Source organism: Xiphophorus couchianus, chromosome 14, assembly GCF_001444195.1.
Source record: "Xiphophorus couchianus chromosome 14, X_couchianus-1.0, whole genome shotgun sequence".
In the NCBI taxonomy this organism is placed as follows: Eukaryota; Metazoa; Chordata; class Actinopteri; order Cyprinodontiformes; family Poeciliidae; genus Xiphophorus; species Xiphophorus couchianus.
The window spans coordinates 12,239,932-12,263,520 of NC_040241.1; the positions used below are offsets into that span (position 1 = coordinate 12,239,932).

The 23,589-nt window shown below is 43.5% G+C and overlaps 1 protein-coding gene and 1 long non-coding RNA gene across 3 annotated transcripts; one reads left to right on the forward strand and one right to left on the reverse strand.

Annotated features, from left to right (window-relative positions):
- Window positions 1-575: 575 nt before the first annotated feature.
- Window positions 576-22,964, reverse strand: zbtb4 (zinc finger and BTB domain containing 4). 2 transcript variants are annotated; one of them, XM_028038814.1, is made up of 2 exons: window positions 22,772-22,964; window positions 576-10,532 (listed from the first exon to the last, which is right to left on the reverse strand). In XM_028038814.1, the coding sequence occupies exon 2, from the start codon at window positions 10,514-10,516 to the stop codon at window positions 5,108-5,110; it is 5,409 nt and encodes a 1,802-aa protein (XP_027894615.1). In that variant the 5' UTR covers window positions 10,517-10,532; window positions 22,772-22,964; the 3' UTR covers window positions 576-5,107. The 2 variants fall into 2 exon arrangements, with proteins under 2 accessions (XP_027894615.1, XP_027894614.1); XM_028038813.1 differs by lacking the exon at window positions 22,772-22,964 and adding an exon at window positions 22,598-22,754.
- Window positions 18,579-20,117, forward strand: LOC114157691 (uncharacterized). Its single transcript, XR_003598226.1, has 2 exons — window positions 18,579-19,749; window positions 19,829-20,117. It is a non-coding gene; the product is annotated as an uncharacterized LOC114157691 (long non-coding RNA).
- Window positions 22,965-23,589: the final 625 nt, after the last annotated feature.

Sequence of the window (23,589 nt, forward strand, 5' to 3'; positions counted from 1 at the left end):
CAGAAGAGACCTAAGTAGATGTACAAAAATGTGCAACATTTTGCACATTAGGTCTCCTTTAAACTTTTCTAATCAATATGCACAAGTTGAGACAAAAAACTATCTTACTGGCATGTTCTTCCGTCTTTCCCATTTTGAAGAGTGGCTAAGAGAAACAGACTTCTGTGACATGTTTTATTTACCTCCTGAGAAACAGAAAGTTCCTAAATACTCTGGCTAATTTAAAAAAGGAAACTAGAAAGAAATGCAACAAAATGTTAAGAGGTGCCATAAAAATAAAAAATCTTAATGTAGCGGTGAATAAGTGTACCTAAAAATAATGTTTGGACCTTTTTTTTTATGTTTTTATAGTAAGATTATGCCAGTACAATTCAAATTTTATTTATTTTTCGGTTTTTTACACATCTTACCAGGACTGCTAATAGTTGCAGAGATCACTCCATAATAAACAAAAATCCCAAATTAATCATTAGAAAACTCAGAGGCCAAATGACAAAGTTGTAAACTAGCATTTAATGGCAGAAAATCTTGCGTAAGCCGTTAAAAAACAAGTCCAGACGAGCTCTTTTTTTATTGGGTCATCAGGTTAATACTTTATTTTGTTTGATTGCAGCAAAGAGAAAGGAAAAGGAGACAGAAAACAAGGAGAGGAGGGAGGAAGGACAAGAAGAATGTCAGAAAAAGGAGACTACAGACTTTGGGAGAGCTGTGGCTACAAGCCTTTGTATCAAATCTAAAGACAAAGTCGTCAGGCAACATTAAAACATCTTTTAAAAATAACATTAACATATTCTGTGGGCTCTATATGGCACAGTATTACCCTAGACATGTACACAATATTGAAACAGTTTAGCCACACTCCTACATCTATGAACAGCTTCATAGCAGTAAAAGCCATGAACTCTATCTCCAAACCGTATGAAGAGAACTCTTGTTTACCGTTTAAATTTCTTATGCCATAACAAGGCACCTTAGCAGTTGAAATCTGGCAGATCCATGTCTTACTATAGATAGTTATTTAAATATCAAAGCGGAGGCACATTCATTTGAACTAAAACATACAGTAAATAGTTGTATATTACCACCAGATTCCAGTCCAGTCACACGATACGTCAATTTTGCATGCTTTTGGTCTGTTTGATAACCATGATGGCAAACTATGGCATAAGAAATGGGCCAAAAAACACAAACGTGTCCATCTACAGGAAACGAGGAGACAGTGTACTGGAGACAACAAGGCTTTTTATTATTAATTTAGTGCTTTTTTTCTTTTTCTTTCTTTGTTTTTTTTTTTACAATGAAACTTAACTCACAGAAGAGTCCAAAAGAAATGATAATAATAATAATAAAAAAAAAAAAAACAGAAACAGGTGGCCGATAAACTGCCAAGGGATACGCTGCTTAGGCAGATTTATTTTGGTTTTTCGTATTTGCACAGTCACACACTCTCGCAAACTCATAAACAAAAAAGGCTTGTAACCACACCGGAGGGGATCTGTGGCGCTCCCCTGCAGTCGGCCACATTGTGTTATTTAACACCTTTAGTCAGAACCAACAGAGGCATACGTGCACACACACTGAAGTACATGTAGTTCGTTTAGAGGAGGTGCAGCGAGCTAGAATGTGCGCAAAGACAGAGGTGGGGCTATGGAGAAAGAAAGAAAAAAAACTTCTAAAAAAAGAGGCTATTTTTCTCCTGCAGCCTAAAGTTTGACAACGATATGGAAGATTAACAAAAGTCCAGAAAATAAGGAGTAAAAAAACATAAAGAAAACCTGTGCACACAAAGCCAATTTGCTGAGGATATAAACAGTTAGGAAGCGAGTGTTGCTCATGCTTTGTGGATAACGAACCCAAGTTTACTGACATGTTCCTAGGACTACTGTATATATGCATACCAGACGTTATACGGTTCTTCAACAGGTTACTTGTGTCAAAACAAAGAAAATAAAAAGGAACTGAAACCAACTCTACCATTAATGCAGCTGTACTTCATTAACCTCGTGACTAAATTTACATTCATGTTTTTAAGTTTACTCCCCTCCCCCCCCAATCCCTCCGTTCACTGAAGCCACTTCCATCTGGTAAGAGGGCTAAACAACAAAAACAACATAGTTTAACAAAACCAACACACTGAAAACTTTACACGTAACAAAAAGGCCCCAGCAGGGCGTCGGGAGAGTTTTGGCCCATCCCTTTGGCTGCTAAGCTCAGCCTTTTCCTACCTCTTAGTAAATGACACAGGATATAGATCAGACCTTTTCCCAATCTACCCCTCGGTATTAAGGGTTTGTTTTTTTATTCCCCAGCATCATTTCTTGTTGGATCCTTCTGATTCAGAGCCCAACAGTTTTGTTCCCACATATAATCGTCTTCCTATAAAGAAATAAGACAATACCCTAAATCCTTCCTGGTTGCGAAGATTGAGCCTTTTCCTCTTTCAAGCAAGAGGAAAAAAAACCACACAATACAAAGGCTGACTGGTCTTTATTCTTTTCCTTTTTAATACCTATTTCAAAGAAATGAGATGAAAAAATGGAAGTGCAATGGTCTACCAGCCTTTAATTATTATTTTTTTACCCAGTGGCCAGCTACATTTCCAAAGCAGCTACATATGTCTCCTTTAAGTGACCACTACTTGTCTATTTTGTGCACATAAAATATAAACTATTGTAAATGCTATACAGATCCTACAGTGCCAACTTGTCACAAAGTCATCGGGTTTGTTGACACCTAAAAGGATTGATCAGGATTTTTTAATGAGGTTCTCCTAAAACGATATGAGCACTTTTTATCTTATGGAGCAGATAATTCTCTCATTTTTGTCATTTAGTATTAATCCAGATTAGTTTGTCCCAAAGGCTGAAGCAAATGGCTAGATCTAGAGGGACTGTAGACTTCTAGAACATCTACAGTCTCAGAAACGTGATTGTGGTTTTTGTGAGGACTATTAATCTTTAAATGATCACCACATATGCATTTGGCGATTGGCAACAGAGAAGACGCTTATTTACACAGGAAATGTAGGTAGGAAAAAGTTCGTCACCAATTCTCTTCCTGTGTGAAACATGTTCCAAGAACTAAACGTGTGAAGTGTTTCCAGTCAAAGTAAATTGTTTGCAATTTCGGAAAATGCCAAATTACAGATGTTTACACTGCCCTACTTTTCTATTTTGTAGCACTGATGTCGCAAAATCTCCATTTTGCATGTATCTTATCAGAAGTTATGCATAATAAAACAATGCAGATGTGACAAGAGCATGAAATATACACTGTTTTCCACTTAAACAGAATGATTTGTTCACCCTTGAATGGAGCTCTTTTAAAGGCCACCGTGGCAGCTCTGCTCACTTTCAGGTCCGTCATGTAAAAACGGCATAATTCATGCGCGTGACTGGTACTGGTAATTGCTGCGTCTGGTTTTTGTTGGTGTATAAACATTGTGAATGAACTGAGCGAAAAGGACAAAAGTAAAAAAACAGAGAAGGATGATAGTTTTAAGACACTTTTCTGCTCCAGTTAAAGTGAATGGTTACGATACAGAGAGCGTCTGTAGGTGAAAAACAGAATCAATAAGACACACTGAAATAATACACTTCATGAAAGCTGTATAGTTTTTAGGTAAAAAGCAGGTGATTGTCGAAAGCATAAAAATTACTTTTAAAACATCACTGAAGCTAATGAAGCGCTTAGCCAAACCAAATTTACCTCAACTCCCCATTAATCAAGGGCCTAATAAAAGTTAACACATTTTGTTTTAGTTCTTATTATTAATAAATAACATTCCAGTTAATAGTGTCTGCTTTGTTTTATCTGATTTAAGCAGAGTACAATTTGCTTCATTGCATTTTTATTTAGAAATTAACTAGATAAAGAAGGGAAAATTTTGACAAAACTGTTCACTTTTCTGACATGTAAAAATAGCAAAGAGAGCGGCACTAAACTAGATCAATAGATCAATAATCACTACTTGGTTATTCAGAGTAATAATCAAGTAGTGAGACCTGGAAAAAAAAAATTCCCTGAAAGGTTTAGAGAGTCACAGAGATAAAGATTCATACAAATAGATTTTGCATAATGCGCAATGCTGTCATTATTTAAACTGAAGTTCTTATAAGACAGAAAAATCTCTTCTGCCGTGGCCCCTCTACAAATTACTGTGTTATCTTCAGCTTCTGGGTTCAGATAGTCTTCATTTTTACAAGATTCAGTTACCTCGAGAGATATCTAATGTAGATGAGATATTAAGTGCTCATAACATTTTAACAGAGCCCTGTTTGAAAAAATCCCAAACTATCTCTTTAAGAAGCTCAGACGATCTGACACTGTCATCCACTCCCATCCAACCATAATTTTGACTTCCTAACGATTTGGATATGAGGAATCGCCTCTAAAAGCACTTCTACACACAGACCTACAGTAGCTATTCCAACGAGAGTGGGAATGCTGCGAGAATCTCACATGGAATGGTCTAGATTCACTCATCCACAAGTACTCAGAAATACACGCACACTCATACCTGCTCCAGCCAAACACTGCATGCACAAACTGCCCTACGTATATATGCATGTACGTGCTTGAATACAGCTTTCATGGACAGTATGACAGCAGGATAACCCTGCATTCCCACGCCCTCGTACAAAAATACGCTCCGACTGTGTCATTCCATGCCCTGTCCGGACCCATACAACGCCTTCCCTGAAGATCCTCGTTGTGTGGCAACTATAAAGGGAAGTAGACTGGACTAATTCTCCAAGCAACAAACACCCTGTTCGCAGTTTGTATTTTTATATTATAGATATAATAACAAGTCGGAGAGGAAAATGAATCAAGCTCCAGAACAACAACACACTACAAGAGAACAGGAGAGGGAGAGGAGCAGGAGTAAAAAAAAAAAAAAGGTGGAGAAGTGATACGTCACTTTAACATCGGCCTCTCCACCCTGTTTCTCTACTCCGTCCCCGCCCTTTCACACAAACTTCTGTAATGCCTAGCTCTGATCTCTGCAGAATAAAGTGAGCCAGTCAGCATGGTCCCTCTTCCCCTCCCAGCCAGAGCAGACAAGGTTGTCCTGTTTGAGTTATACTCCTTACAGTGCAGCTGTGTCCTACTGTTTACTGCCGCTGCCATCTCGCTGCTTTTTGCCACTGCCGCCGCTGCTGTAGAGGCCAGGGTTTGCCACGAGCGGGTGAGGTGCTGCACCCATGTAAGGTCCAGCAGTGGCTGCGTAGTTGAAGATGGTGGGGAGGAACGGCAGAGGCTCCACCTTATCCCCTCCTGGCGCCATCATGTTCAGAGCCACAGGAAGTGCAGCCAAGTTATAGGGGTAGGCTAATAGCTGCGGCCCGTAAAGCAGCTGGTAAGGGTCCGGGTAGAACGGCAGCTTGCCGAGGTCGCCCCCGTCAGGTATGATGACCTTCCCCAGTGGGCCAAAGGGCAGTGCTCCAGGAGGATAAGTAGACATGAGCAGGTTTTCCTCCTGCTTCTTAACAGATCTGTAGCTGTCTGGCACAATGAGGGGAAGGGGATAATCCTGGGTGGGGTAGTCAGCTGGGGTTGTGTCCCCCTGCTGTGAATCTCTGGAAGAGAAAGTGTCCTGATGGTCCGGCTCAGGCGGCTGGGAGGCTCTGGGAAGAAGCAGAGCGTGTGCAGAGGGGCGTTCAGCGGCACCAGCTGCTCCGGTGGGCAGCGTCAGCCTGTCGAGTCCTTGTGAACTTGAGTGAACCTGCCGGCTCGCCTGAGCCTTCAGTCCAGTAGTTGAAGGGGGCCGGCAGGGGGACTTAGGAGTGTGCCTGCGCAAACAGGGTCCATTTATAGTGGTTTGGGTAGACATATGTTGGGGTGATGCTACAGGGCTCAATGGCTCTTCTTTAGGGACAATGAGAGCAGTTTGCTCCTGTGGAGAATGAGCAATCCTACAGATTTTCTCTTTGTCAATTTCCATGTTCCTCCTCCGTTCCCTCTGTCTCTCCAGCTCTAGCTCTGCCTCTCTTTGCCTTTCAATCTCCCTCTCCCGAGCTAAAATAGAGGACATGGTCAGGTCTTGTGCTTGGTCGGGGGAGGGACTCCGGGACAGGGGCTGGACTCTGCGATCTTGGAGCAGAGGCGGTTCTTTGTAACCTGTGTGTAAAATTGTACTGGTGCCACTCTGCCTCTCTCTGTCAGTAATGACCCCATCCCGTCTTGCGAATCCCCCTTCAGAGTTGGGAGCTGTTGTCATGGAAACAGGAGGAGCAGCAGTGGATATTCTGGTCTGTGATGTCATGGGCACATTCGGAGAGGTGTTGTTGGAAGTCACAAAGTGCAAAGGGCTGGCTTTTCTGTGGATCTGACTGTCCAGGCTTTTCTTAATTGGCATGCGATAGTCAAGACAGTCAGGCCCGTTCATGACAAGCACGCTCTGGAGTGACGAGGGTCCAACAGGTGGGACCTCAGGTTTGGTGGGTGTGAGGTTAACTGGACTTTCTGGTGGAGTTTGTGGTATGGGCTCTTTCTCTGGAGCAGTAAGTGCATGCTGTGTCAGTTCAGGTCCTTCACTTGAGTTTGATTTCAGGTGTTTGTTTGTAATGTCACTTGGATGGTCATCGTGCCGCTGTGATGCCAAACAGTCACCGCCACTTGGTAGCTCTGGAGGTGAATAGCTGATAACTGAAACTGAAAGAGCACTGGGAGTCTGTCTTTTATCAATCTCTGGATCTGTGCAAAGAGGTTCAGCAACTCTTTCAGGGGGTGTTGCCTCTGAGTTGTTATCTTCTTTTTCTCTTTCTGGAGAACTACTTAAGTCATGACGTCGGATATGGCGAGTTAGCGCTGATGATGTCTTGCACACCTTATGGCACTGCGGACAGGTGTGTCTCGATAAGGCTCTTCTGCTTAGACGACTTGGACTAGAATTGCTGCCTCCTAGTCCAAGCGGTCCCCCTTTATCTTCATTGAACTTTGAGATTTCAGGCGTGGATTTGATCCCAATGCCTGCCGCTTGTTCACCACATTTAGTGGTCACAGAGGATGCCTCAGTGGGTTTAGGATGCTGGGCTTTCTGGTGGTCTTCCAACTTTTCCCTTGAGGGGAAAGTGGCCCGACAGAAGAGGCATACAAACTCTAGCAGATGGCTGAGCTCGTGTTTGTCTCGCTTCCTGGGGCTTGAGAACCAGCGGCCACATGTGCCACACTCTGCTGCATTCCCATTAGTCCAAGGCCTCCTCTTTATTCCTGTGGGAGTCACTGAGGTAGACAGAGGGGGCTTTGGAGAGCACACAGGGGGGGTGGAAACCTCATGACAGGGCTCTTTAACCTGTTCCTCTACAACCTGTTTTTTCTCCTTTAAAGGGGAAGAGAGATTATCCTTCTTTCTTTCCTCTTTAACATCCTTGTTAGGTTTAGACAGTTTCTCAGCCTCCTCAGTTGTCCTGTCCTCCTCCTCATCTTGGGATTTTTCCGTTTGTTTATTCAGAAGCCTCTTCAGCCTCTCTGCCCTCCTCTTGAGTCGGATGGAGCGCTTGTACTTGAGTTTCCGTTGCCAGTTCTTCACTCTCTGTAGATGTGCCTGAGCCTTTTTCTTAGGCTTGTAGGAGTAGTAAGGTCGCCATAAATTATCCTCTATGTCATTGTCACTGTCCTGTTCCCGCACCCCCTTACGAAAGAAGTACTCCCTCACCTGATCAGGTGACTTGGACCTTTTATTCCTGCTTTCTTGGTCCTCCGTTTCCTCCTCATCTTCTCCTGCTTCCTTATCCCCATCTTCTTCCAGGCTGGTTCTACTTAGCGGGCGGTGTTTGTGGTGATGGTGGTGTGAGTGGGTTTGCCGTGGCTCCTTAAAGGATGACGTTTCACTGCGTTTGATTTTCGGAGGAGAAATGCTCTTGTCTCTTTTAAGGTCTGTCTCAGAGATGCTGCGCTTCACTATGGCCTCCTCGCCGATGCGCACAGTTATCTGACACAGTGGCCCTGATTCTTTGGCCTGTGAGCCTCCAGATGCTGACACCTCCTTTGTGGCTGCGATTGCACTCTTATTGTGGGACTTGCGGGATTTGTGAAATGCTCTGCCTATCTCAGTGTCGTGTCTGCCTTTTGAGCCCTCGTCTGTTGCATCTGAACTGTCTCTGGACCTCTTTCTGTGATTATCTGTGTTATCTCTTTGCTTTTTGATTGCTTTAGGACTGCCTTTTATTAATATCTGGCTGCTACTTGTTTCGGGGGATGGGCTCGTTACTGGGCTTTTCTCACTTCCAGAAGTAACCTGATTGCTATGAACAATAACTGAGGATGACACAGCTGCTCCATGAACTATAACAGAGGGTTTACTATGTCCATATGTTATAACAGAGGGCATTCCTGCTTCTGTGCCTCTACCTGCTTTAAAGGTTTTGAGTTTACTGCTACTGGCTATTTTGAAACTGCCTCTCTCCTGCTCTAACTCTAGGGCCTCACCTTCATCTGTTCTAATTTGGGGCTCAAGCGCAAGCTCAGATAGGTCTCTGTGCTCAGCAGCAAGAGAGATTGGGAAGCCATCAGGGAAAGCATCTGGATCAGGCTTTAGACTCTGAGGGGGGGCTCCTGCAATGATGCTCTGCAGGTCCCCGGGGCCCAAAGCACAGCCAAGGCCAGTCATGGAGAGGGAGGGGGCATCAGCTGGTGGAAGTAGAAGGCCATTATGTAAGCTGTCACTATAGGTCTTGTAGGGTCTCTTCTGGGAGCGCATGGGGAGAAGGCGGTAGAGCTTGAGGGCATTTGCTTTCTGTTTATAACCCCCATTAGCTGTCTTTTCACTGGAGATCAGGCTCGGATTAATCCCGTGAATTGTCTTCTGGTGCGTCTTGAGATTGTAGTAGGTGGCGAAGGCGTCCCAGCAGAAGATACACTGGTAGCGGCGCTCTCCCGTGTGCCACACCTCGTGCTTTGTGCGGTACTCAGCCAGGGCAAAGACCTTGTCGCAGTAATGGCAGGGATATTTACGCCGCCATGAGTGAACGTTAGAATGACGCTTCAGGCTGGATAGGGTCATGTAGGAACGTTCGCACACAGAACAGAAGTAGATGACGTTGCCATCCACCACCTTCACAAAATGGTTCTCATCACCTGCCAGCAGCTCTGTGGCTGCTGCATCACCAGCTTGGATACGTGCCAGGAGGCCCCGCACTTTCTTCCCCGGCCGTCCTTTGCTGATGTCTGTCTGTCCCACAATCACTCCCCCTTCCACTCTCACCTCACCATCCTCCAGTGGCTCCTCCTTTGGCTGTACGGTCAGGGATGGAGGACGCAGGCCTTGCACCCTGCAGGAGGCCTCGTGGGATTGCAGTCTCTTGCTGTGGATGAAGACTTTGCCACAGTAGCGGCAGCTTAGGGCGCGGCTGCCACGATGCAGCCGCATGTGGACCGTGAGGGAGGAGGCTGAGCTGAACAGCCGATGGCACACGCCACAAATCAACTCTGGCTTCATGCTGTCAGGAGGGGGGTAGGAGGACGAGTGGGGGGGTGCGGTAAGACCTTCGGAAGGTGGGGGAGGCGGTGGAGGTAAGGGTGGAGGGAGGTGGATGGTTGGTGGATGAAGACTCGGTCTGTGGGGACTCCCTGTTTTTCCGACTGGCCTCCCTGTCAGTTTCTCTCTCCTCTCTGCGTCTACACTTCTCTGATAGGCTGACGTGCCCAGACTGAAGAGGATCTGAGCCGTCTGAGAGGGCGAGGCCGTTCCATTGGCCACTCTGTGCCTTTCATCCCACCCATCTCCACTAAAACAGCCTCCTAAAGATCCACTGGAAGCTCTTGGGGGTGACCTGTGAATTTGAGAGTCTGAACTGAGTTTGGAGCACTTAAGAGGCGGAGGGGATTTCAGATCCTTCCTGATAAATGAAGTCATGGGAGAGGAGGAGGAGGAAGGCGAGGAGGACGGAGAGCTGTCATGTCTTGGGGGCTTAAAGGGTCTGTGCTTTACATCCATGGTGGCGTCCAGCTTCCACAGCGACCCCTTGTCTGAGCTCTTGGAGGACAGACGCCGCCGGTGAGGGGAAGGCGAGGATGAGGAAGAGCTGTGACAGTGGTCCGGTGAGGTCAGCGATGTTGGGAGTGGCGCGGCACTAAGCGGGAAGCTTAGGGTGATTTTTGCATTTTTAGGTCCATCACCCATGTCCTCCAGCTTGTCGTCCAGTGTGGCCTCTACGCGATATCCGAGTCGTTTCCCCTTCATGTTCAGCTGCTCGGCTTCCTCTTCCTCCTCTTCCACACACTGAGAGACCACACCAAGACTGTGGGCAGGTTTAATTAGTGGTTCAGTCTTGCTCACACTGTACAAACTGACAGGTGAATGTTGAACTGGGTGACGGGTACTGAGGGTCACCAACGGTGGAGGTGGGGAAGACAAAGGTGACAATTGCCGACTTTGGTGGAGTGCAGTGTCCTTGGCAGCAGTGTATGAGGGGCTGCAGAGGGGAGCGAGGCCCGGAGCCAGACGTTGTTCTCTCAGATGTGGCTGAGTAAGACCCGCATGGGGGGGGTCCCATACCTTCGCACTGGACACCATGACCAGTCCCCGAAATCTGAAAAAAAATCCCAAAGAAAAACTAATATTAAAATAAATAAACCACATCGACTTTTGCATCAGCAAGAAGCACAACAATGAAGATAGGGTCTCGGCTAATTTTCTATTTAAAAATTCTTTACTTTTACACAGTAAAATGTATTTTTCCTATAGCTTTTCAATTATTGAAAACAAAACTATTACATCAAAATTTCCCAATTCATAAAACAACAATTTTGGCAAAAAAGAAGGAGGTCAATTTCATAATGATGATGGCATCTAGGCTATCTTAATTTGCAGAGATTTTCTACAGTATTATCCACACTAAATATAGATGCAATTTTCTTTATTCTTTTGTTGAAAAAAAAAGAAAGTTAAACTTTCATCAGTGTTTTATCAGTGCTCACATTATTAATATCTTATAGGACTGTTTGAAAGGCAGTAGTTGTTTTGTATGCTAATGTAATAGTCAACCTGCTGGAAGGAGTTTTCCCCCACCTGCCACAAATTAAAGTGACCAAGATGCTAAAGGTCACAGAGGGTGCTTAAAACACCCTCTTTGTGGAAAAGAGAGGAGGGAGGAACGTGTGGGTTTATCGACCAACAAAATCTGGAAAAATGTTTTCATACTGCCTGCTCGCCTCACCCATTATACATATATCTTCAATTATGTATTTGTTCAAACCTGGAAAACAATCGAATCAAATTCCATACTTTTCTTTTTACACCAGACTTTTTAAGACTGCATAAAAAAACCTACAAAATCGAGTCTTTTGCACAAGCAGTCCCGACCCCGATGAAGCTTTTTTTTTTTGGAAGGCAAACAAAATGGTCCATGAATACTGAACTTGAACTGCTCAGCCGGGATTGGTGAGTGAAAAGAGGCAGAGGGGTAGGGGGAAGGAATGAATGTGCGGCGGTGCTGGTTTAGATTTCAGCGTGCCAAAGCCAAGCTTTCAGAAACGCATTCCAGAGATCCATCTTTCTAGGGCTGTGACACAACATTCCCTGTGCCTAATTGGAAGATGATTAGATTTAATCAAGATTCCCCCAGAATAGTATGCTGACTTAGATCTGGGACATTAACATTCATAAAAATAGCTCAGCTCCCTGTTTGTTTAAACACATTTCTCGTTAGCAGTTGCTTAATTGTGCTAAGCATGATTCTAAGCATTTATTTAAAGTGGAGATTTTCTAAATCTACACCAGTCTGCTATGATCTCTTTTTTTTTTTTTTTATCCAAACGCTGTGCTGGTGGAAACAGTTTTAGCTGCCATTCCCCAAAAAGAAGCTGCAGACACACACAGAAGACATGTCAGTCTGCTATTGTTATTTGAAAAGGGTGCATACTTCTGGGTGAGCAGATCGGGGAGAAAACAGACAATATAAGGCCCATAATGATGCGACTAGAATAAAAATCCACAGTCATGCTTTTCTGCCTTCATTTTGAAGCAGCCAAGCTGCCAGGAAGGCAGGCCGCTGTAAAATTCCACAGGCAGCCCTGAACAGGCAGAAACTAGGTCAGCACTGTTATTGCAGAGGAGAGAGGAGAGAGAGAGAGAGCGAGAGCCGAGCTGTGAGGAGAGACAGGGTGAGGATGAGGGAGAGTGCAATGGTGACAGAAAGAGAAGGAGCCGAGGGTTAGCGAGAGAACAGGAGACCTGGGGCATTGAAACAGGAACAGTCAGACTCGGCGCTCACCGTCAGACAGACAGGAGCCCAGGCAAACACTACACGCTCCCTGCATGCACAGAAACTTCCACAAGTATTTATGTGCCTTCAACTTTGTTATGTGTTCTCAGACAAACTTCACTGCTATTTTTGTGGGATAGAACAAGACAGAGAATCGCAGTTACATGGAGTTATTTTTTTTTTTCCTAATAAAAATCTTTGCCACTTCTATCTGTTAAATCTGAAAAGCGTGGTGTCAATTCGTATTCGGTTTTCTGAGTCGCTACTTGCATTGCACGTATGTCATTCTGCAGCTACCGTTGCAAGCGTTTGGGGGGTGGAGGGTGTCTCTACCAGCTCTGGACATCTAGACTCTGATAACATTACTCATTCCACTTTGCAGAACAGCTTAAGGCCAGTCAGATTGGATGAACGGATTCTGTGTTAGAGACAAAGTCAGTGCAAATCAGAGAAATGCAGGAGGTTCCCCACTGCGCAAACAACAAAACCTGGACTTTGATGCAAAACCAGTAAGTCTTTTTGTTCTTATTATTTATAAAAAGTAGCATTCATGTTATGTTATGTTAGGTAAAGAAACACTTTTTAAAGTGAGACTGGAAATGTCAGGAGAAGCATTGTTGACAATACTTTTAAAAATGCACTTGCAAATAAAGTGAATATTGGCCAGACTGATTATTATTTTTAGGTTGAGGCCGTTTGTGGGAAGCGGCGTAACCAGAAAAATAAATATAATTTATTGTCAATGCCCTAAAATGATCACCTAAGACATTTTTTGCCTAAAGTGATTTTAGCAAAAAATAAATAAATAAATAAACAAAATAAAATTTCCTTTTGTCAATAAATGACTCTGGCTATAAGACTTACGAGACACTATGCATTTTAAACATCTAAAACCGGATCAAGAAGGCCACTGAACAAGCAACCCAAACATTGCAGGACATTTACAAAAAATTATTAATTGCAATTGTTCATAAATCTAAATTATAAATGACTCTTTATCGTCGTTGCCAAGCTTGTTCAATAAATGTTGCTAAGACAAAAGTCTCTTCATTAAATAGCCAACTTAACATATGTGCTTTGGACAAGCAGAACAGATCAGGGTTTTTCTGTGGCATCTTGAAAAACTAATTTCCAAAATCACAACACAAAGAAATATAAAATGAAACTCATCCTCAAACACATTCGGTTCACATAGCTCGCATAAATGTTTTTCTTCCCTCTTCAATCGCAGAAAACATGTTCATCATTGAGCACCTTTGTCTCCTTTTCATATTTAACTTTACAAACATTTCAGTTTGAGACACAGACTAAATCTGAATGTAAATTCCTAAAAATAACCCCATCTTTTCATATCTTGAACACATATTGTTTAGCTTTAATTAAATCGCAGGTTAGATTATTTCTAGAAATATTATTTAAATCACAGAGGGAAAGAACATTGAAAATTAGCAAGGGCTGTAAAAATAACTGTGAGCTTGATCCTAATTTAAAATCTTCTTGGTCAGTTTTTGTTCTGGCAGATGAACGAGACGATTCCACAACCTCAACATTTCTCATCTTTTATGTTTAAATCAAACAACCCATATCTCCCTCTTCAGCTTCATATATAGTAAAACAAACTTCCACAAGACTGCAAAACTGCTGAAAGACAAAACGTCTTTAAATTAAGACTAAAAACCCATTTATTTTTGAGTTGCCTATCATTAACAATAACTGTATAAAATATATTAAGTCTAGACTGGATTGTAACTTTTCATTACTTCTCTTTATTGTGCCAATGAAATGTAGCTTTTCTTTTCTTGTTTCTTTTGTTTGTTAATTGACTTTTGTTTTTCCACATGTGAAGCACTTTTTAAACTGAGTTGTTACTGAAATGTGAAAATTATTTATTGAGTTTTAGATTCGTGCCTTGAAGATGCCTGTTTGACTTTGAACTGGACATGATTATGTGTGTGTGTGCCTGTGTGTGTGTAGGGGTGTGTGTGTGTTTGGTGTGTTCAGAGTTTAACACTGCACATAAAATGGTGCATGTTAAAACGTTCAGATATTGGTAACAGGATCTTATGGCTTCTTTAAATGACGGTTTTCCATCCATTAAGAACAGATTTGTGCAATAACTGTTAGTGGTTCTATTGACAGACTCTCCAACTTGGGCTGTGTTTCGCTGCAGCTCCTCCAGAGTTACCAAAAACCTCTTGGCTGCTTCTCTGATTAATACCCTCCTTACAGAGACAGTTAGTTTGCTGGACAGTCATATCTTGGCAACTTGCAGGTTACAGCAGAGTTGTAAAAATTATTGAATTCTTTGGTATTAAATTTCATAACTGAGAAGCGCTGCTTGGATGCAAAATCTGGTAAGCTGTTATATTTCACTTGCCAGGCATCAAAACTCTCCTTGACATGAATATATTAGCACAGTTGGACGGTTTCTCATTGCATTTATGCTCTGACCTTAAATAGACCTTAGTATCAATGTGTTTTAGTTCAAGGAGAGTGATTGGATGATCATAACAGTAGAAAACATGAAGAAAATGGAGGAATTGTTCAACAACAGCACCACAATTTCCTGTTTTTTTGTGTGGTTTTTTTTACATTGTGCTGCCATAGTTTCCAGTTTCAGATGATGGATTTGACCATGGGATGTTCAAAGCTTCGGATATTGTCGTGTAACCTAACTCTGCTTTGAATCTCTCCACCAGTTCATCCAGAACCTGTCTACCGTGTTCCTCCATCTTTGTTGAGCAACAAATCTCTGAAGAATTCACAGAAAGGCTGTTTTTATACGCCGATTAAATTGCAAACAGGTCACCTTTAGTGATGTCTAAGGGCAACAGGTTGCCCTGAATTTTATTTAGGGGTGTCTGACCGTTTAGGTTCATATTTGACATTTTAAACCATCTCATAATTATGCATTTTTTGTGTTATTCTATGACATGAATGCTCAATAATACAAAAAAATTGCAACAGGGGGTTTGAATACTTTTGGGAAGCACTTAATCAAAATAGTTCCACACAGACAAGCCCTTTTTGTAAATGATATTCAAAACCAAAAGGTGAACCAGAGTGCAAGTCAACCTGCTGCTGGACACAGAAGTGATGTCAACAAAGAGGAACAGCGAAAACTAAAACAAGTGTGCCTTTTGAAGCAATTTTTAAGTGCATAAACCAGTCCATGTTTATTTAAGACCTGGGCCTAAAATAGCACAGACGCCCCAGTCCTGTTCGCCAGGCCTGCAGCCACATTTTGTCGCTCTGCTTTGATACAGGCCTTTATTGTCACTCAGATTTGCTGTGCAATAGATGTCGTGCAGGAAATCCCTTATGGCAAGCGCCAGCCTGCTACGAGTAGGCGGACACGCTGCGAGACGGAGCTGATGCTAAAAATTTCACCATCTCATCTGATGGCCGTGGACAGGAAAATGCGTACGACGCCCCCTCCTTTTTTTTTTTCACCTTTATCTTCTTGTGACGCACATAGTCGCTGTAGAGGCAGAGGCTGCACGACACGCCGTCTCGCTGCGAGAAGGAGCTTTTAGATGTGCTGACTTCACGGACGTACACATAGAAATCTGAGCACAACATACAACCGCTCCAACCTCTGCCTTATTTCTGCTGAAAATAAGCGGGCACAAACATCGAGGAGCATTAATCCACCTATCCGCCTCTTGGACAAACCGTAAATGCAACCAGGAGAACTCGGAAGCTATTTATATATTTATATATATAAATATATGTATATATATATATATGTATATATAAACAAATAGAATGACTGCTGCCATTGCTCCAAACCCCACTGCAACAGGATGTTCTGCACAGACAAACACGGCGCCTGGCCTTTGAGAAGTTCATCTATTTCAGCTTGTGGTAGAGCAGAACCGCAGAGTGAGGGTAGGTGCTAAGATTTTGCAGGACAAATTACAAGCAAGACTCTTAGCACATCATGCAAAAACACCTCAAGTTTATTATGACAGAGAGTCGTCACTAACAGCCAGAAAGATCACCGCCTCGCTGTCAGTTTTTCTTTCTATCTGACCGGCTGACAAACAAGCACATTTTACTCAGTGTTGGAGAAATAAACGCCTCACTTTTCTGGTTAATGAACAACAAAAGCTTTATAATTGTACTACGGAAGCAGGGATTTAAGCAGCCTGTCACCAGGAACGTCCGCTCTCGTCTTAACAGAACTTGCATAACAGAAGGCCGGACGGCAGAGGAGCTTGGCTGCTACATCGACTCGAGGCCTTGAACCAGACGTTGAGCAATCTGCTTATTCCTCACTGAAACACGTACTTGTGTTGATAGACAAATAGCCACTAGAATCCAGCAGCCACGTCGTCCCCCCCACCAACCCTCTTTCCTTCATGTTGAAGGAAATCCTGCATAGTTCAAACCACAAGCAATGTAATATATATATATATATATTTACTTCAAAGAGAAAATGCTATGGTCTGACTGCAGAAAATTAGATTTAAACTAGTAAATAGGATGACAGTAGCACATGTAAGGACGTCTGGATTCATTAAAAAAGTCAAAAAGTTCAATAGCCCTTTCAGTTTTTCGGTCTGCCTACGTTGGAAAATATTTTATCCAGTGAGTGGTTCAGACTTGCAGGGGAAAAGTATGTCAAGGTTCACATCAACTTTCATTCATAAAAAATGCTGGAAAGAAATGCTGGATTCACACTTTTAAGACTTTTTTCTCTAGCTGTAGAGAAAAAAGCTAGCTGAAAGTATGAAATTAACAATGTTTTATTTATTAAGGTAAGAAACTATTAATGGAAGTCAAACAATAAACTATCTTCGCTCACAAAGCAGCAACTTTTAATTTTAGCTTGTAAAGTTTAAAGAAAAGAAGACCTGCGGCCCAGAGCACGGTTGATAAAGCTGGTATTTGAGGAATTAAAATGCGAGTGTGAGCTGCCCGTTAACTCGCCGTCATTACGTTTCATTGCGATGTTGTCTGGTGTGCTCTCTTTCCAAGTCGGGCCCTGAGACCGCCCTGCAGTGTCCATAAACTCTGTGACCTCCATGACTCTTTGAATGTGGGTGGATCACGGCAAATTATGGAAAACCACATTTAACTGTGCCAGAAATCATGACACCGCTCCGCTCCTAGGAGTCACCAAAGAAGTTTTTCCTGCTGTTTTCTTGGCAAAGCTGCTGTCACGGGCGTTACGCCTCCACCAGGATGCTTCTTTGACCTTGTGGCAAATGTGTGAGCTTTCCAAGCGTTTAGGAACGCTTTACATGCCGTTGGCATCAGCTTCAGCCTTGCTGTCAAGAACAAAACAGCGTCAGGACGCTCATCGGCCAGTCAGCAGAATGAGAGGATGCAGGTTTTCTGTAAGGTTTTTTCTCTCTGCACAGAGCACAGGGTTGCCATCTTGCAAAATAACGATGAGGCACAACATCAGAGCAGTGCATTAACTTAGTGTGGGTGTCATGACACTGCAATCTTGCTCTAAATTCTCTGATGTAAAACCCACACTAGTGGGTGTCAGGCCCACCGAACACATACGCTGGCAACAACGTTACCATGCTTCCTTATGCTTCACTCTAGACGCCAAATTATGATGCTACTAAGGTAATAAACAACAATAGCTTTCCTGTGGGAATTACCTGAACACTAAAGACAATCACGCTTTATCACTCGTAAAGGAAAGTCAGTACGTTCCTAATGTGCACCAGAAGACCGCTTCAGGACTCTGGAAAGATCCTCCAGGCTGCGGCTTTTTAGCACCCTGATCAGGTGTGAAACGGAGCGCATGACATCTTCTAAAAATGCACCTAAACCTGTTACACGACAACCAACCATCCAACATGGCACTGCAGAGTAGAAACCTTAAAATTAGCTGGAAGAAAATATATTTAAGATATGCTGTAATGGCTTTAGTTAGACCTGTCACAATAAACAATAAATAAATTAATCGCACGGTAAATTAAAAGAAACTCAATCATTTTCATTTGCTTGATTTCTCGTTTTTCTCCTTTTACCAAAAAGTGAATGATAAAAGTCTTCAGTCTGGTGTTTTGGTCTCAACTATCCCTTTTGTGAAAGATTATTTAGTTTACAGACTTCATATTCGTTTTATGTGTTGTTTCTGTTGTTTGCTTTACTTATTTTGCATTTTTAAAATCTCTTCCAGTTCCAATCTTTAAATGTTCATTAGAGTTTAAAGTTGATCGATCTTTGAGAATGTGTTCTTGCTTTATTGTGACATTATTACTATTATATAACTGTTAAAAATGTTAACATTTTTTTTTCTGTTTGTAAAAGTTAGAAGATTCCTTTTGTTCTCAAATGTGAAAATAGAAATAAACGTTAGCTTCATCTCATTAAGTAAAACTTTTAAGTACATATTTTTGCAGCTCTGGACCAACTTTACGTCATAGCGGCGGGGGAATTGGAAAAGATTGCAGAACTTTTCAATTAAATCTATCCCTTAGATTGCATTGGTATAATTGCTAAAGTTTATCTGCAGTGCACCTAAAATTTTCCAGAGCAACTAGATCTCATGTAAGGCGTTCACATCGCTCTTCTCAGCAACAGGCTGGGTAAGGTCTAGTAAATACGGACCTAAGCTGGAATATCTGGTGGACACTGAGTAGCTAGTTTACATGTAAACAGCTTAGGCTACGTGAGGTTAGCTTGCTAACTAGCTGGAGAAATCAGAGCCAGCATGTGGGCATCATGCCCTGCCTCCTGGACCCTCTAAACCAGGCAACACCCTCGTCTAAACCAAACACAGCGTTTCCAGTTGTGAGAACATGTCTGACCCAGACAGTCACCTGCTGTTAGCTTCATATGAAAAGAAGCACAACTTCAGACAGCATCTGACCTTGATTCTCTTGACATGATGTGTGGAAACGGCCAGACTGCGAACACACCTGAAATGTCAATAAGTACCAGTCTGCGAAAGGAAACAAAGCTGCAGGAAAACACCCGACTGTTTCCCGCCTTGTTTTTGCTATTTTGCTCTGCTTTAAGATTCCAAAGAGTTTAAATGCTGTTGCCAATGAAATGACTGATGGTGTCATCTGGTGTTTGTGTGAGTGAAGTGTTAGGGGGCGTGCCTGCGAGGCGGCGTGTGGGGGTTCTCGGTGTTCCAGCCGGTGTGCCGGCGGTGACGAGCGTTATGGACAAGGGAGGAGCTGGCTGGCTGGCTGGTCTGTCTCCCCACTGAGGGTCAGCCAAAAGGGGCTAACCATCGAGGCAGCAGTTGGTGTGTGGGGCAGTGGGGGGGGGGTGCATTGTTAGCAACAACGGCTACTGAACTCTGCACAACCCCCCGGCCAAGATAGCGTGGTGGAGCCAGCCAGATGGGACGGAGAGGAGGGAGGAGGCGAGGGGAAGTTGGTGCGGCCCAAGGAGTGGCGGCTGTGATTGAGGAGGCATGAGTCGGGGGTTTGTTGGGGTAACTTCAAATATGTCCGTCTCATGTTCACGTTTTTTGATTTGCTCGTCTTTCATGTCCTCCCTCAGCAGGGTCGGCTGTGCCCCCACCTCGTATGCCAGGCCATGCACCAGCAAACATGCCCATGTATGAAGAGCTACACTCTCCATGCTCTGCTAGCTCCCTGTTCAGCATGTAATTCTCCTAATTTATCTCCTTGCAACAGAATCACGGGAGGCATTGGGACACGGCAAAAGCAAGGGGAAAAAAACCACCCCTAGTGAGCGGTGGCACAACACTGGTGACCTTTTAGAGGCAATTTCCCCCTAGACAATTCTTACACATGCAATCTCTCCTGAAGGCGGCGTGAAGTCCCTGTGGGAGTTCGCAGTTTCAAACGACCGAGAATCGTTTCAGTAGAGACGCACCAATCAAATGTCAAGAGATCAGAACGAGCTGATTAACATGTGATCAGCCTTGATCAGTGTGAACAACAAATAAATTGTTTTTTCATATCTTTATATCTTATTCCAAACTAAGCACTCACACTACTTTGAGGATATAAGTGCATGAACCTGCAGCATGACCTCTAATGCACTTTATTTAGCCTTACAAGCTGATTTTATATCTATACCTATAATATATAGTATATATACAACGTTCCAAGCTAACCTGTGCTAGTAATGCCGATAACTGAATGACAACTGCCTTTGTTTCCAAAGCGGATGGAAGAAGATTCAAGCCACAGCTGGTTCTTTCCACCAGTCGTTGTCAGGGAAAAAACCCATGACTGTGCAGCTAAGCTTCTCTCACTCATCTGAGTGTCCCTAATTTTTAATGATGACCCAACTAAGACGTTGTGTCTGGGCAGAGAAAAGGTTGTTTTGTTGCATACTTCCTTGTGGTTTTGCATTATGATGCTTAAAACTGTTTCAAGCGGAACAGGCCTTGGACCGAGCCGGAGCTGTAGGACAAGCAGGGATCCAAACCGTTCAAACTTCATTCCTCTGAGCGTTTTAATCACTGGTAGTCTGGTAATGTCTGCTTTAAGGGTGATTTTCTTTTTTTTGTCTTGCCACTAAGTTATACAAAGTAGCCCTTAAAACATGCTAATTTTCTTAAAAGCTAAACGCTAGCTAAAAGCTAGATGCTAATAATAGCTCGGAGCTTCACCATTTCAAAACAAAGCTTCTCCCTGCTTGAGCCGTCAGCCATCAAAATCAGATAAAAGTTAACAAACCCAGGGCAGAATTATTCATACTCCTGGTAGCTTTGGGTTCAATGTTATTTTTTTGAGAGGAAATGAGACTGATGTCTCATAAAAGACGAGATGATTTGAAAGAGGCTCTAGTTTATCAACTGAAATTTAAAAAACGAGTTGCAAAATAATGTATTAGCAGTATGGTAATCATTTCTGTTAAGTTTCTTTTACATTTTCCCACAGGTTTCTTGATAATTTGTCATTGCTAATTAGGTAAAGGTTTTTGCAGTTGGAAGGCCTCAGAGTAATCACCCTAATCTTTAGCTCCCTATCAGATTCAAGTCTGTCCTCTGACTGGGAAGCTCCAAAATGTTAATATTACTTTCTGTAAGAATAAACATGTTAGTAAAATTAAAATATTACTTTAAACATAAATCTGAAAAGCGCATAAATAATTTGGGGCTTCACTGCAAAAATGCATAAATGTGAGTAATCTTGTAATCCTTTTATCAGTTAGCTTTAAGGCTACATTTGATCTCTTTTATGTGTTGTGTTCTTGAGAAAAAATAGGAATCAGTCGAGAAGGTACAGGAGGCTGAAATGTTAGAAACAAAATTGGAAAACGGTATCGGGTAGGAAAAACCTGATCCACGCATCTCGAGTTTGCAGAATTAGCAAAGCAGAGGGCTGCAGTGATCACCAGGAACTGCAACTTCTACCAGAACCAAAGCTCTGCTGAAGCTTCCTGAACGCGTCCACATCCTTTATGTTTGTGGTATTTGATCAAATTTACTTTTATAGACAGTGAAAACTGTCTATAAACTGTCTATGAGACCTATCATCGGCCCCAAAGACAAATATTTTTTTTGATGTGTCACCCTCTCGCTAACAGCTAAAAATAGAGGAGACATCGTCCTGTTTTTGACACTTCAAAGAGGCGAGAAGCGGCTCTTCCTATTGTGCGACCTGTGACCCTGGCAGGTCTGTGGCAGCATGCATCACATTTTCCATACGTTGAGCACTGAGGCTTGACTTGGCATCCATGGAAACCTGGAATGTGGAGTAGCTGGCAGCAGATGCTGTGTTGTTTTGGAAAAGAAGCGAGGCTCGAGGCTGCAGCAGCAGCAGCAGAGTCAGGGACATCAATGTGCCCTCTGCTGCTCTTCATGAGAGGAAAAAAAAAAAAAAAACAGCGAAAACACGAGGCTGGTCAAAATGGAGGACTATCTGGGCCGCCCAGAACTGAACCCGGAGACCAGAACCGCTCGGCCGATGCTTGATATCATTAACATGGAACTTCCATAACACTTCCTATGATGTTGCTGAGTTTACAGACAGAGGTGGGAGACCGGCCCACAGGATTTGGAGCCCCAAAACAAACCTCCCATCACGTCAAACTGCCTCTTCTGGTGTGTACACGGCGCTGTCCGCTACCACCGCCGCACACCCCATCTCCATCACAAACACGCAAGAGGCTTCAATAAATTAAAAGTTTCATCGCAGTCTGAAAGCGAGTCATCGCTCTTGAAAAAGAACTGCGTGGTGCGTCAGCAACCAGAGGGGAGGATGAGGGAGACGAGGCCTATTACTGGCACACACACACACACACACACGCCTGCCCGCGCACGCGGACAGACCCAGCATAAACACACTCACACACGCCGACAGACCCAGCATAAAAACACACACACACACACAGACGCACACTCTGGAATACGCGTCCACAAACACACTGCATAAATACACACACCCACCAGCCCTCACACCCCGACACACGCAGAGTAAAATAAAAACCTTTTCCTCCTCTTCATGCACGGAGCAGAGCCGCCAGCACAGCAGCAGCAGCAGCAGCGGAGTGAAGCAGGAAAAAAAAAAAAAAAACAAGGAGGAAAACCACCAAATTCAACCTCTCTTCCTCTTATTCTCCCTGTCTGTCTCTCAGGAAGGCGAGCATAGAAGAGAACGTACCTCGGAAAACCTCCTGCTGCATCTCTGCTGCGATGTGTTCTCTCCCCTTACACTCCCTCTCTCCCCCTCGGTCTGTGAGTGCGCACGCCTGCTTCAGTGTGTGTGAGTTGCTGTGTGTGTGTTTGAGAGAGAGAGAGAGAAAGAGAAAGAGAGAGGGAGAGTGCAGGGAGAGGCGGTGCACACACATATACAGCCAGCAGTGTGTGAAGACAGAGGGCAGGAGTGATTCTCACACTCGAACTTGCTTGCTCTCCTTCACTCACTCCCCTTTTCTTGCTTTCTGTCTTTTTCTCCTCTCTCACACCAGTTTTTCCTCTTTGAAAATAGGAATTCTTACTGGTTTTGCTCTTTTTTCCCCCTAAATTATCCAGCAAGTGAATCCTCCACAGATCTACACACCCTGAACTGACTCTCACTCCCCCCACACCCCCTCTGAATCCAATCTTCTTTTTATTTGGAAGTGTTGTTCACTCTCTCCAACACACACACATAGAGATACTTTATATACACAAAGCCCAGCGATAGGGAGCGGGAGGGAGAGGCAGAGGGAGACGGGAGTGGGAGAGCAGGCAAGCAAGAGGACGCCATTTAAGCAGTTTGTTACGAGCACTGCAAGTCCCCAAAATGGCTGAAAACAAACAGGAACCACGCCAACTCCCAAAAAACCTGGGCACCAAGGACGGACGGATGGAGGGACGAGAGGACGGAGAGGGGAGTGAGAGAGGAGTGAGCTGGAGGGACAGCAGGAAAGTGAGACAGAGGGAGAGGACAAACTGGCCGCAGTCAAATGGTGGAAGGAAGCAAAACAAAAAAAGTTG